Raw genomic sequence first — 15,429 nt, 5'->3', positions numbered from 1 at the left:
CTCTTTCACGAGCCTCGATCTTGTATTAAAAACAAAAACAAAAAAAACCTTTTTGATCATAACTTGAATAATTTTCCTCCGATTTTCCTGATGTTGAGTTTTATGTTTAGATTTTAGAGTTTACACTCTATACATAAAGGTTGATGGTCAAGGTCATATGGTGGTCCAAAGAAAACAATATGGCTGTCATTGGCTCACAGGCCAAAGGTAAGTCGCTTATGATCTCCAAAGGTAAGCTGGGTGAGGCTTACCCTTGGCGATCGCAGATATATATATATATATATATATACGTATATATATATATATATATATATATATATATATATATATATATATATATATATATATAGTTCATTTGTTCCCCTGTGCAGACGAATGACACCTGAACCATGTGATTCCCGCAAGTGTTGTGTATATATATGAGCAGGTGGTCCTCCGATTGGGACGTAAAGCCACTGCCACTTCTCCATTTAGCAGACCGACCTTAAAAGGTCATACGTATTTATTCTAAAGAGTGGGTGGCAGTATGCCATTGTGTTGGTGCCTCGGCTAAATTCCCTGCTACCAAATCAAATGGGATATGGGTGTTAATGAGATTGATGAAGTTAATGTGTCCACGTCGATGGTTTCAGCTGGGTTAGGGTTCACCGAGGTGGTCAAGGATAAAGTGATGGTCCTGAAGTTTATCCACTGGTGGTTAACTGTGCACGAGGCAGAATTTAAGGTTTTGGTACATGAGCTCGTGTGATCGGCTGGTGACCAACCGTTTAAAATGATGGACCCTAGTAAAGTCCGGTGGAGGAAGAGCGCCCCCTTCTGGATCATAGTCTCATCGACAAGAAAACGGGGCGCTTGAGAACCATTGAAAAGGTAGAAATGAAGCCGTTAAGCTCGTAGGTAATCGTAGTAGTACCTTTCCACCAATTTTTCTGCTGCTCCTTTCTTGACGCTCAGCACTTATAGGCTAGAGTGTTGATAAGACCCATGGGTCCCTTAGGAAGGAAAATGTCTTCCATCAATTTCTCCGCTCAATGCAGAGATTAAATCACCGCTACCACCAAGTGTGTTCTGGGAAGATACATTCCCCATAGTCAACTTGGTAAAACCGTACTAGTCTCATGGATGAAGAGCGCTTCTGTTATGTCTCGTGGATGAAGAGCGCCTCTCATGTCTCGTGGATGAAGAGCGCTTCTGTTATGTCTCGTGGATGAAGAGCGCTTCTGTTGTGTCTCGTGGATGAAGAGCGCTTCTGTTATGTCTCGTGGATGAAGAGCGCTTCTGTTATGTCTCGTGGATGAAGAGCGCTTCTGTTATGTCTCGTGGATGAAGAGCGCTTCTGTTATGTCTCGTGGATGAAGAGCGCTTCTGTTATGTCTCGTGGATGAAGAGCGCTTCTGTTGTGTCTCGTGGATGAAGAGCGCTTCTGTTCTGTTGTGTCTCGTGGATGAAGAGCGCTTCTGTTCTGTTGTGTCTCGTGGATGAAGAGCGCTTCTGTTCTGTTGTGTCTCGTGGATGAAGAGAGCTTCTGTTCTGTTGTGTCTCGTGGATGAAGAGCGCTTCTGTTCTGTTGTGTCTCGTAGATGAAGAGCGCTTCTGTTCTGTTGTGTCTCGTGGATGAAGAGCGCTTCTGTTCTGGAACGATGAAGAGCGCTTCTGTTCTGTTTTGGAGCGATGAAGTGCTTCATTCTGTTTTGGAGCGAAGAAGTGCGCTTCTGTTCTATTGTGTCTCGTGGATGAAGAGCTCTTCTGTTCTGGAGCAATGAAGAGTTCTTCTGTTCCGTTTTGAGCGATGAAGAGCGCTTTTGTTCTGTTTTGGAGCAATGAAGAGCACTTCTGTTCTGCTTTGGAGCAATGAAGAGCACTTCTGTTCTGCTTTGGAGCAATGAAGAGCACTTCTGTTCTGCTTTGGAGCAATGAAGAGCACTTCTGTTCTGTTTTGAGCGATGAAGAGCACTTCTGTGCTGTTTTGGCCCACTGAGTGCAACGATAAAAGTGGTGTCACTTATGGCATCCCTGGTACCCAGGGTGCTCTGGGAAGTTATGGCACTTCCTTCAAGCTCAGTGGCTGCATTTGTCTCATGTCACGGTCCTGTGTTGTGTCTCGGTGTATTTGTCTGCATGTCCATAGGTGCGAGATGTGTGGGTTTGGCAGCTCCACTACGGGCTTTAGATCCTGTTAAAAAAAACTTGGGATGAGAAGTGCTTATTGACCGCATTAATTTCAGGCAGGTTTGTCACGGAGTGATCTTTTTTTTTTTTTTTAAAGACTTGAGGAGCATCTAGGTGGAGGATCCAACAGCAGGAGACCTGAAACGGCTGTATACATGTCCTGACAAGGTGTCTGCCTTTCTGGCAAAATACAACAGATACATTTATCCAGACCTTAAAAGAATGTACATTAAAAGAGAAATGGGCAGCAGATCGAGGTATATTCATAAATGTTTCACATTTATTTACAGCATGTACAAATATACATAAATTACAGGCACGGCAAATAAAATCTAAGTAGACAAAGTGTTACAAGACAAGGCCATGCAATATAAAACAGCTCTGTTGTATTTCCAAATACGGTCAAAATCCAAATTAACCTTTTAATAGATTTATCGATCACTTCGAGCATAGAATAGATATGACGAGTGACTCATAAAATGCTTTTCAATCATCAACGGCTCAAAAACATACGCAGAATTGAGCGATCCAAACAAATCAAAACACTTTGTGTTCCAAAAGGGAAAAACATATTTTGCAACGACTTCCCAATACTGTAATCGGTAATATTCGAAGATGAAGAGCGCTTCTGTTTTGGCCACAAATTCTGCAAGGGCAACATCCTCTAATTGGAGTTGAGACGAAGGGAAGGTGAAAATATTGGTTTGAAGGCCGATCGGACAAATCAGGATATCATCCCAATCGGGCCGTTTGCTATGCTGGAAACATGCGTCGCATCGTACTGAAATTTGGCAAAGCTCTGGACGCAGATATGTCCAAATCTTATAGAATAAAAAGCTCCTTGGCCAATTTCCCTGAAATTTTGCACACCTGTTAGGGAAGCCCAGGGTCAGGTCATGGGCATGAAATAAACCCCTCCGGCCCCACCTTTTAAAGTTTGGAAAACGTTGGAGAATTTACAAAAATACTTGAGCTGAAGAATCTGGAAAGTAGCGCATGTAGTGTGTTGGGTAAAGCTGCGATTTAATATGTACACCAACGGGAAAGGAGAGGAGGTGGAGAGACGGTTGTATATGGGTGTATGGGTGATGGAGTGTTTCATCTACAGTCACAGCTTTCCTCATGACACCCACCCCCCACCCCCCAAAAATAAAACGCTGTGAAATGAAATGCTCATTTCATAACCTCCCATCCATCCTACACAAAGTTGATGAAGTTGATGAAGTTGATGAAAGTTACTGAGGAGGGAGCATGCATCGATAGCTCTTCGCCGCTCCGACGGAGGAAAACGTAGAAATGAACACAAAAGCAACGCATTAGAAAGTTACATTAAAACTGAGGCTTTTCAGACCAATAAAAATAAAAATAAGGATAAACAATAAAATAAATAAAATTGCAAAAGGTTGTGCGGAATCGAACCAAAAGTTTGGAAAAAAAAAACGACATTGGGTTTCCTACAGGAATGTGCATTTTGTGAGAATTACTATGGCGTATCACAGACGCTGGTTTACAAAACTACACAAGGTCGATCCAGCCAGATCAAAACGTATCGCTGGACAACAAAACGTCAACATGAAGTAAGAGCAAAGGGCGAGCAGCGGCGCGTGTTACCTCGACAAAAGTGATCGAATAAGTGTCGGTGTGAATAATCCATCTTTTGCAGTTTTCCCGTTAGTTACACGGAGCACGACATGGCAGCTGTCCACGCTTATATGTTTCATTTTTGACCCATTCGCCCATCGCTGAATCGATATTTTTCTGCTCCCGGTCATATCAGCTTGCGACGTAGCGGTGGTGTCGCTGTATTTACGGAGGATGGGTGGTGGGTTTTTATAAATCGAATGATTTTGCACATTCTTATTACGAAGCACCTTTCTAATGATCATTTTAGGTATGTCTGGACAAAGGTGTCGATTCCATTTGTGAAACTCGTCGCTAATTTGCTGAAAAATAATGAATAAAAGGAAACTTTGTGCGTAAAACACCCGGGTCTCAAACTTGAGGTATTGAAATGCCAAATGTCCAGAGTGCTGGTGTAACCCCCGACGCTTTCGATAGGTTTTATGTAAACGGGGACACACTCCAGTGTTGCCTGACCATGTACTAGTGCCCGGACCACAGCAAAGAGTTTTTTTTTTGAAGATATACTGAAATGGAAGCTCAGGAGAGATTTGGCAAGCTTGTGATGGAGACCAGTCCAAGGTTTGTTGTGCAAAACCAGTCCGAGGATTCACGGCTACTGTGCTGCAGTTTTAACATATACTATATCGCCGTGGAGTAGCGGCACAATGAGAACAAAAATAAATCGTAAACGGGTGTACAGTCACAAATCCAGTGCCGAGACAGATCGATTAGGCCTTCCAACTCCAAAGAAAGGCCTCGGTGACAATGGACAATAACAAACCTATTGAAAGGCTAGCAGGAAAGATGAGAAAAAAAGAGCCCTAAAGTGCAAAACGTCACAAATATTGCAAAAATAAGTCATGTTTACATTGGCCTGTAAAATGTTCGTAAGAAAAGGGGGAAAGAGTATGGAAAGAAGACAAAATAAAATAAATGGAAGGAAGAGAAGAAGACAGATGATGGATTGATTACTTGATCGGCGTATACTCTTTTCAGGCCCTCGCCAACACGGGTCACGACAAGTCACCTTATACTTTTCCTCCGCAGTCACATCACCTTCATCGCTAACCCACTCACGTATGTTCCTCTATTTCATTCCCAACATCGTCCTCCGACATCAGCTCTAAAATGCCACCGATCTTTTGCTTATCCAATTTCACCAAGGTCCAGTTTCAAGAACCACGTGAGTTTACGTTCCACATCAAAGTCCTCACTGAACGCTTTTTCAGATGGTGGTTGATCCTTTCTATAGGGTGTTGCAAAATAAATTATACTTTTTCCCCCCAGATTGTATTGACATGTTGCAAAATAAATGATACTTCCCCCCCCCCCCCCCCCCCCAGATTGTATTGACCACATGTCCGCGATTTTTTGAATTCAAATTTCACGTGCGTCATCATGACGTGTCGCGCACGTTGCCTGCGTGTTGTCTCCGTCATATTTGCGACTAATGTTCGTGTTTTTGCTGAAATCATTTAAAAGTCGACTTCAAATGGTTTCTGAAGCTAATGGTGGACATATTGACGCGTATTAACACTAGAACCGCCAGAGCGGTCAATTTGACCACAAGCACATGGTCATGGAGTAGCTGACGATGTGTAATTTTTTTGTTCACAGTTTTGATTTTCCTTGACTTTTCTTGATTCTGGGTGTTGAATATTCATACAAATATTGACCTCCTGACCTCAACCACATTTGAGTTACAGGCTATTATACCTAAAACCGTCACTGCGGTCAATTTGACCACTAAGGAAATGTATTGCATAAAACACATGCGTTCAGCATTGATGAATTGTAATTTGAGATAAGTTATTATCAATACATGTTTCGATGAGATTTCATCTCTGTGTGCCGAATCTGCTACGCAGGAAGTGCATGTAAAATTTCCAAAATTTTCATTTGTTCGTTCATTCATTCGATTTCAGACAGTGTACTGTATTCACGCTATACAGTAAACACGTCACGGCGGCCAGGGCTCACGGACAAAGATTTTTGAGCTATTAGGTAGGTGGGTGAGGCCGGTAGTTCTCGTGTTAAACGCGAGTTTTTAATTTTTGAATGAAACAAGCGTTACGCCTAGGTCCCCCGTCGGGGAAGTGAAGTGAGTTGACAAAGTGGAAGACGCAGAAAACATGCTATGATATGATATTTCGCTCACAAGGTTCAGGCATACATGGAGGCGGCCATCTTAGATTTTGACGTGGCGACCCAATTTTCAATAGCGTTCTTCCTTGTGCCTAGATACACCCACACACCAGATTAGAAGTTGGTACTTCGCTTATTTTTCAAGATATTCCGCTCACAAGGTTCAGACATACATGGCGGCGGCCATCTTGGATTTTGACATGGCGACTCAATTTTCAATAGGGTTCTTCCTTGTGCCTAGATACACCCACACCAAATTAGAAGTTGGTACTTCGCTTATTGTTCAGGATATTCCGCTCACAAGGTTCAGACATACATGGTTCAGACATACATGGCGGCGGCCATCTTGGATTTTGACGTGGGTTGCACCCACACACCAAATTTGAATGCGGTCCTTCGCTTACACACGCATGCACGGACACAACCATAGTCCCCCTTTCGCTCCGCGGTGCGACGGGGGACAATAAAGCCTTTGGTTGGATTTTTATCCGATTGAAACTTCATTTAATCTTTGGGGAAAAAAGTATCATTTATTTTGCAACACCCCTTACATTTTGTCTACAAGTAATTTTATTTATTTTTTTGCATTTTGCTCTGTCTGGATCAAAGCTTTTATTTCCCCAATCTGCTCGTCACGCATGTTCCGGATCCAAGCCCTGATTATTTATGAGTATTTTACTAGAATGGTGAATAAGGCGAAGGGTTATACATTCTTGACATGTAAATGTTGTACCATTCGAAATTTTGACATTTGTAAAAGGGTACATAGTGTACAATACATAGAACAGAGTGTAAAAGGATAATGATATGAAGAGATCCACAGAAGATGAATAGCGTGAAAGATTTCAAGAACAGTTCCAAGTCAATGTGTCGCTACCTTTGGCTTCTCGGAGTTGATGTACTGTACAGGGCACTGATCTTTCTTGGCACCCGTATCAGTGCAATCTCCAGCTGCAAATGACCCGAGCGGCAATGCTTCCGGAAAGCAGCCGCTTCCTCTGGACTTGCTGTAGGTATGGCGAGTTACAACATGCACTGCTCACTACCACCAGGCATGTCGATTCTTACATCACAGGCATGTCGATTCTCAGCTGTTTCCGTTTTGAAAAAGTGAAATGACCAATTCGTAGGTGGCCATGAGGATGGCTGCATTGGGAATCTGACGGATGAACTGTGTTGTGAGACCACGATACAGACTGCGATAACCTTCCTCCCTGAGGACAAGGCAGAACGTCTGTAACAATGAGCGATAGCGTGACCCCTCTTCACGAAGGCGTGTTCGTAGAACCTCTACGGTGGCAAAGTGCGGGGGAAGGAGGTAAGAAGGGGGAAGCGAGAGTGACGCATTAAAATACGGGATTCCAATTTTTACATCAAAATACACTCGGGTTAGTATGACAAGGAGAGTAGAGCATGACCCTTTTGGAGTTCCCATCTGAGCAATCTGCTCATGATGCCGGCATTCCCAATTCAAACCTGTGTACTGCATTGGTCGCTACCTTGGATACATTACATTTTCCCCAAGATTGAAAATGAACGATGAGAAGGGGAACATAATATTGGTGTTTAATGTGTCACGACTAATATTTAGGATCTTGTCTGACTGGTATGGAAAATCCTGTCCAAAAATACCGATATATGTTTATGATATATACAAAGTTGTCCAGCATCACAACAATCTTTTTATGTACGGTATATTGGAAGTAATTTTAAAGATACAGCTGCTGCAACATGCTTCCAAAGCAAGATGTATTTTACTCGTCTTAGCCTGGTGTTGGCTTAGCTGTTAGGGTGCCGGCTTGGGATCCTAGGATCCTGGGTTCGAATCCAGGTCGATTGCTGAATTAACGCCAGGGGGGTTGACTCAGCCTGTCATCCTTCCGAGGTCGGCAAATTGAGTACCAGCTTGCTGGGATGAATGATCACGGTGTGTACCCCGATTTAGAATAGGTACACCGTATCCCTGCGCATCCTAAGAGCGTGACCAAGGGTTGGCGTCAGGAAGGGCATCCGGCCATTAAAAACATTGCCTCAAACAGGGAACCATGATCGTCATGGGGCCCGCAAGGCTAACCCCTGCTCTAGCGGGGAAAATGGCCTTAAAACGATCATTCATTTTTTATTCATTGTGGGCTGGTAGGATATCCTCGAGGTACGCACACTCGCCTTTGAGCAGTCTCGCCCAGGTTTTAATCCCGACCAAGCAATAAACCATCATCTTAGTGTTTCACGTTCGGAGAAACTCATCGATGTGTGTGCCATCCCTTGGACGGACGTTAAACTGGGTATCTCGTCTGTCAATGTTAAACATCCTACAGCGTCTTTCATGAAGAGTAGGTGAGTTATCAGCGGCACCCTGAACAAATTACAAATTCCTGCCACAATCATACGTCAGGCCTGGCTAACCGGTTTGTCAAATAATTGGGCCACAAGCGTTCCCCAGCTGATCTCACGAGACGGTAGGGATAATTGGGACCACTAAAGGTGTAGTAGCAGTAGTAGTAGTAGTAGTAGTAGTAGTAGTAGTAGTAGTAGTTTTACTAGTCCCAGAATACTACCACCTCAAGAGAAACAATCTATAATAAATGTCAGTGTGAGTCTCCTCCACAACTCCAAAACAAAATTGTCTAAGGAATACAATCCTCGATGGGTTGCCACTCTGATGCAGGATAATTAACAGGGTCCTAGTCATGAAGAAAACAAAACAAAAAAAAAACAGGCTTACTCTTGGTCAGCCCGCTTTTCCCTCGCAGGGGTCTTAAACCACCATTTTGTTTCGGCCTGCTCAAAAATGCCTGTCCTTGGAACTACGATGTACTCTCATAGACAAATTAAAGTATATATTCAAAATCTCTTTGGATTTGAGGATCGGAGCATGTGTACTCAAGTGTCAAAATCTGGAGTAAAATATGAAAATTTAAAGAAAATAATGATTCTTATAACCAAGCATATTCACTTAAAGCAAGCAAGGCTGTGATCCCTTCTTCTCTATATTTACAGAAGAGAATGCGAAATTACCAAATTATTAAACTTACATTTTTCTACTGTTCGGAGAATTACATTGTGTAAAGGAATGTGCGTGCCGAAAGTGCAACTCCATTGAATGTAACAAAAACAATTAACAAGTGCCATGAAGGCTCCTGCGGCCGCAGCTGGGTTCTCAGCGGGGGAAACCTCCTGAGTTAGGAAGGCAAAATAAATTACATTTATGATCAAATTAAAAGAACGATTAACACAACGGGAGGATAAGAATGATTAAAGCAACAGGACAAGTGAACTACGTGTTCAAGAGAATTGGAAACATATTATAAAAAATATTAATTTACTCTGAAAAAAAATTCCACTCAATCTTTGAGGTGTCGCGTGCCCCCCCCCCCCTCTCCTCTCTCTTCTCTCTTTCCCTCCCTCCCTCCCCCTCTTTCTCTCATTGGGTTAGTCAGAGGGGACATTACTCCATTACAATTGGACTTGTGAACTGCCCAACACATCCAATCCCTAAAAGGGTCGCCTCAATCCACATTTTAAAATTCTAAATAAACTATATGTAAAGGGATAATGATCTTTTTATTCAGGAGAACTAAAACACCCCTTCTGAATGATACGCACCATGAGGATATGCGATGCACGAGGCACAAGTTTTGGAAGCAGCCGCAGCACACATCATGCCAAAGAAGATGCTGGGTTCCATCTCTGGTGGCTCATCTTGCCGTCCAATTGGCACATAATGGCACAAAAGATGGCGTTTGAGGTTCTCATAGATGGCAAAGTGTATGATAGTCTCTGTAATGCCCGCATATGAAGCGGACATACCACGGTAAAAGCCACGCACTCCCTCATGTTGGAAAACGTGCCGTATGCACTGTAGCGTGTTCATAGCACGACCACCCCGCCGTCTGCACAAAGTGAGAGAAGCACGCAAATATGAGGACACCTTAAAAAGGGGATCACAAAATCACCTGCAAATACAAAATGAATAAAACAAACAAAGATTGATATACCAAAGTAAAATTTTCACCATAAAGGGCATTTCTTAAATACAGTAAACCTTGAAGTTAAAAGCTACACGCAGAATATTTGTTTGCACTCTAAATCCGAGAACAGACCTCAAATTGAGTCTCGAGGATCACATCCTGAGGCAAGGCCTTTAATTATTGCATGCCAACTAGACAAGGTCACCCTTGTTCACAGGTTCTCTCTCAAAGCAATCTTTTTTTTTTTTTTTTTTACTTGGTGGTGGAACTTTCATATCTAGTTAAGCTTAAGTGTTTTTGTACTCGATGATAAGAAAAATCATTTTCACTATGTTAAATTGACATGCTTCTTCTTCGTTTGTATGCAGCACAAGGCTGCGGGGTAGCATCATTGGCTGTGCCATTGATGGTCAGGGTAGGAATTTGGAATCTACAGTGACATTGAAAAACATTTTGATTTGGTTTACTTCTCCACAAAGAGAAAACGCTTAACGCCACATCAAGTACCTTTCCAGCGCAGTCAGTGGCAGGATATACAAAGTCATCAAAAAAGATTTACATCAAAAAGATGTTTACAGACGATGTTTGATTCCATTTAAAAGACTCTAGACTCTAGAGTCTAGAGAGTTCATCGAATACGCTACCCCACGCAATCTTGAGAAAAAGACATGGGAAGAGTCGTTTCAACTCTCGCTTTGCGTTTGAGCACAATCTATAAATAGCTTTGTTCGTGAACTTTGAATATCAGGCACGATGGAAATCATACAAACCCGATGGATCAAACGGTGCAGTCCAGAGCTGAACTTCGCCAACTCTGCCCTCAGTGCCCCGCAAATTTTATTGGTCGAGACGGCGTAAACTTTCGCCCAAGTACGACTAAACTGAAGGTTTTTGGAAGTGCAAACAAGGCAATTTGTGTTCTACACCTACAGTAATCCAATATACAGGTAGTAAACAAAGATATGGAAACTCCAATTAACGTCACTTGATAGACGACTGGGTCTAATAGACGAACGCTGGACGACTGCGTGCAGCCAGCACGGCCTGTATGCAGCATGGCATGGAGTCAACTCGTGTCTGGAATTTTGCAGGATGGATGCAGCACCATTCATCCACAAAAAAGTCAATCAACTCACACCTGTTTGATGGAGGTGGAAAACGCTGTCTCAGGTCTCGTTCGAGAACAACTCAAATTCTCTATTTGGTTCAGATCTGGTGACTGAGAAGGCCATGACATATGGATAACATCAGTGTCATGGTCGTCAAACCAATGGGCGACCACACGTCCTCTGTAGCTGGGCCATTGTCATTCTGGAAGACACCCGTCCCAGCAAGAAAGAAATGCTCCAACACGGTGAAGAATATCACTCAGTACCATTATTAGCGAATGGTATGCACTGACCTTGCCTTCTAAGGGAATGACTGCACCCAAACAATGCCAGGAAAATGCATCCCACAACATTACAAAACCACCAGAACCCTTCACTTTTGGAACCAAGCACTCAGGCTTGTGGAGTTCTACAGGTTGGTGCCACACGTGCTCTCATCCGTTTGTCGAGAACATGGTGAAGGACGATTCACCTGGCCATATCACATTTCTCCACTCCTCGGTAGTCCATTGCCTGTGCTCTTTGCACCACTGAACTTGCAAACGTGCATTGCCAGGTGTGATGAGTAGTTTGCACACTGAAAAATGCATTATAGCATTTTCATAAATGACCCTAAGCATGCTGGGATGTTATGTGCTAATTAACATATGGGCCACACCTGTGTGGAAGCCGTTGCTTTCAATATGCTTGGTGTCACTCATTTACCCAGGTGTTTCCATTTTTGTCTCCTACCTGTATATTTCAATTGAAATAAAATATTTAAATGCTGTAGGAAAAAATAAAAGCGCCATTGTTGTGGCATCGCTGGTACGCAGAGTACCCCAGGAAGTGACGGCACCTCCCCCACGCTCAGTGGCTGTGCTCATCACGTCTAACAGTTGGATGAAAGATAGAATCTGAGAACAAGGAACCGAGCATATCCGCAAACATTGGGCAATCCAAATGAAATAAATAAATAAATTATACATACATTTATGGCCAAAAATATATTGGCACCCTTGCACTTTTTTCAAATAACACACAATTTTCTCTAAAAACTAAGTTGAAATTGACAAAAGTATTTGGTCTCCACAATTCATTATTTCACTGTTAATATTACAGAACCTTTGTTTTTCATTCATAACTTAATAAATATATCCTTTTAAATCAGAAAATAAAAATAAATGGCATTGACAAAATTATTGACACCCTGGACTTGATATTGGCAGCACAACCTTTGGACAAAATAACTGCAGTCAAGCGCTTCCTATAGCCATGAATGAGCTTCCTACAGCTCTCTACTGGAAGTCTGGCCCACTCTTCTTGTGCACACTGCTCCAGCTCTCCAAGATTTGAAGGGTGCCTTCTCCCAACTGCTGTTTTCAGATCTCCCCACATGTGTTCAATGGGATTTAGATCTGGACTCATTGCTGACCACTTCAGAACAGTCCAGCGTTTTGGCTCGAAATATTCCTGGGTGCTTTTTGAAGTGTGTTTGGAGTCATTGTCCTTCTGCAAGTCCCATGACCTTCGATGGAGACCCAGGTTTCTGACACTAGGTTGAACATTGTGCTCCAAAAATGCCTTGTTAATCTCCTGATTTCATGATGCCGTGCACACATTCAAGGCATTCAGTGCCAGAGACAGCACAGCAACCCCAAAACATCACTGAACCTCCTCCATGTTTGACTGTAGGGAAGGTGTTCTTTTCTTTGAAGACTTCATTTTGTTTTCTGTAAACAGAGATGTGTTTTACCAAAAAGCTCTAATTTGGTCTCATCTGTCCACAGGACATTCTCCCAGAAGGATTTTTGCTTGTTCAGGTGTTTTTTGGCAAACTCCAGTCGGGCTTTCTTATGTCTCTCTCAGCAGTGAGGTCCTCCTGGGTCTCCTACCATATATCCCCCTTTCATCGAGTTGGCGACAGATGGTGTGAGTTGAAACTGTCGTACCTTGTGTCTGAAGGTCAGCTTGAATCTGTTTGGCAGTTGATCGAGGTGCTTTCTCCACCATTCGAACAATCCTTCGCTGCAATCTTCGATCAAGTTTTCTCTTGCGGCCACGTCCAGAGAGGTTGGCTACAGTGCCATGGGACTTAAACTTCCTGATAACATTGCGTACGGTGGACACAGGAACATCAAGGTCTCTGGAGATGGACTTGCAGCCTTGAGATTGTCCATGCTTGGCTACAATCTTGTGTCTGACCTCCTCAGACAATTCTCTGGTTTTCTTTTTCTCTATGCTCATTGCGGTGAACACAGTGACACAAAACAGCAGAATGACTCATTTTCTCTATTCAAACTGGTTGAATGTGATTTTTATACTGCAGGCACCTGCAACTCACCACAGGTGAGTTCATTCCAAAAAAACAAAAAACAAACCACCTTTAGAGGCCATTTTTCCCCGCAAGCGGGGGTTGGCCTTTTTCGGGAACTGTGGTTGTTGTTGTTTTTCGGTCCCCTTTTTGAAGCAATGTTTTACGGCCGGATGCCCTTCCTGACGCCAACCCTTTTTGCCGCCTTTAACGACAAGCAGGGAATTACCAGTGAACTGGTACTTCATTCCAAAGTGAAAGAGAATCTCCTGCTTGAAATCTAATTATTTCTAACAACTTCTAAAAGGTGCCAATAATATTGTCCGGGCCATTTTAGGATTTCTGTGTGGAATAAGCTAAGATTTAGTAATTTTTTCAGCTTTTTTGTTTTATTCCACTGTAAACCAAAGAAATACATATGCGGATACCAAAATATTTTTTTTATTTCAAGTTTTCCGGAAGAAATGGTGCATTATTTGAAAAAAATGTAAGGGTGCAAATATTTTTGGCCACGACTGTGTGTATATATGTATATGTATATGTATATGTATATATTAAAATATAAAAATATAAAAGGTGTACCGGAACGTAATGTCGTTTTCACTGCTTGAAAAACGACATTACTTTCCGGTACACCTAATATTTTAAAGAGTTATTGGGGAAAATGGCCGACTCGTAAAGGTAACATCATCCATTGAAAATAAACACATTGCTCAAAAAGCAAAGCAATTTTGTAATGGAATAATCCTTTTTTATAATGTATATCCAAAACATTAAGGAAAGCTTTTAATGTATTTCTGCATTGATCTACCAATGTGAAAATATTGTGTGCGGTGGATTAGCAGTAATGCACAAAACACAAATTACACTTTACACACCGAGCTTCCAGTTGCATTCTTGTTTTCACCAGCCAGATCGGGTTTGTTGCAGTAATGGCAGTAAATCCTACAACAATAAATAAATAAATAAACCAAGTCGTCACTCACATGCAACTGCTGTTCCAAACAAGTCACAGAGCAGTCACTGGGCCAATAAATTATATTGATGTAAAGAAAACAGTGAGGCCACTTAACCTTTACCAGTCATGCCAACTGTAACCATAGATACCATTCTGTTTTGTTCATTTTAATCAGAATCGAAAATATGAGCAAGCCGTTTCAGATGAAACAAACCAAAATGTTCCATAGTCACCAAAATGCAAGAGAATACAATTCATGGCCTCAATGGAAATTAAAATTGATGGGCCAAATTGTCTATGGCCAAGTTCCTTGCAAAGAAAATGTTCTATACAAGGCTCTTGGCCTATGGAGGAGCACAACAAGAAAGGGCACCAGGTTAGCAAACCAAGTATTGGTGGTAAACTCGACTTGTGTGAATTCCTGAACTATAACACTGGATATTCGTAGGGTTTTGAGCTTGTCCATAACTCCATAATTTTAGTGTCATTTATGTAGACATTATGGCCAATCCATAGTGATACAGGTCCAATAACAGGAGTAGTGCTGCTAGCTAGCATCCGTAGATCTTACTAAATAAATAATGCATGACAATTTGTCAACCGTAGGTGGCTTGGTAGTTTGAACCCGACCCTGGTCAAGTCATACCAAAGACCTTTAAAATGGTACATGCTGCTTCCTTGTTCGATGCATTTCTCATTCATGTCAGCATTTGAACAAGATAAGAGCATGGACAAACAACCATAGGTTGGCAATGATTGTGCAGGGATGATGGGCCTAATGGCCTCCTCCTAGGTTGAAGTTTCTTGTAAGGGAACTCGCATTTTACATTTTCCCGAAATATTGGAGACTCGTTACTTTTTATGGTTCCTTTCGAAAATGGGCGCGCTGCAAATTTCAATATGGCCACCACGGCAGCCATCTTGAAATTGGTTTCCGTCAATTTCGAGCAGAACTGCTTGTCTGATTAAATCCATTTTTGCAGTGTGTTGGGGTTGAGTAGAGGAAGGTTCTTTTCGAAAATGGGCGCGCTGCGATTTTCAATATGGCCGCCACAGCAGCCATCTTGAAATTGGTTTCCACCATGCATGGGCTGAGGGGTTACGCCCACTATGCGGTGCTATTTTTACTTTTTATTTTTGACACAAGTGACTTGGATGGTG

At 42.3% G+C, this 15,429-nt stretch overlaps 1 protein-coding gene across 1 annotated transcript in view; it reads right to left on the bottom strand.

Annotated features, from left to right (window-relative positions):
- Nucleotides 1–2,427: 2,427 nt before the first annotated feature.
- Nucleotides 2,428–15,429, bottom strand: part of SLC25A36 (solute carrier family 25 member 36) — a 38,779-nt gene continuing 25,777 nt past the window's right edge. Inside the window, exons 5-7 of the mRNA XM_068112060.2 lie at nt 14,189–14,255; nt 9,544–9,830; nt 2,428–7,227 (exon numbers count right to left, since the gene is read on the bottom strand). Coding sequence (XP_067968161.1) covers nt 7,025–7,227; nt 9,544–9,830; nt 14,189–14,255 — 557 coding nt within the window. The 3' untranslated portion in view covers nt 2,428–7,024. The remainder of the gene's footprint in view (nt 7,228–9,543; nt 9,831–14,188; nt 14,256–15,429) is intronic.

Source organism: Myxine glutinosa, chromosome 4, assembly GCF_964187855.1.
Source record: "Myxine glutinosa chromosome 4, kmMyxGlut1.1, whole genome shotgun sequence".
NCBI lineage: Eukaryota > Metazoa > Chordata > Myxini > Myxiniformes > Myxinidae > Myxine > Myxine glutinosa.
The sequence above is the reverse complement of the archived record's forward strand: the minus strand, read 5'-3'. Positions and strand labels throughout refer to the sequence as shown.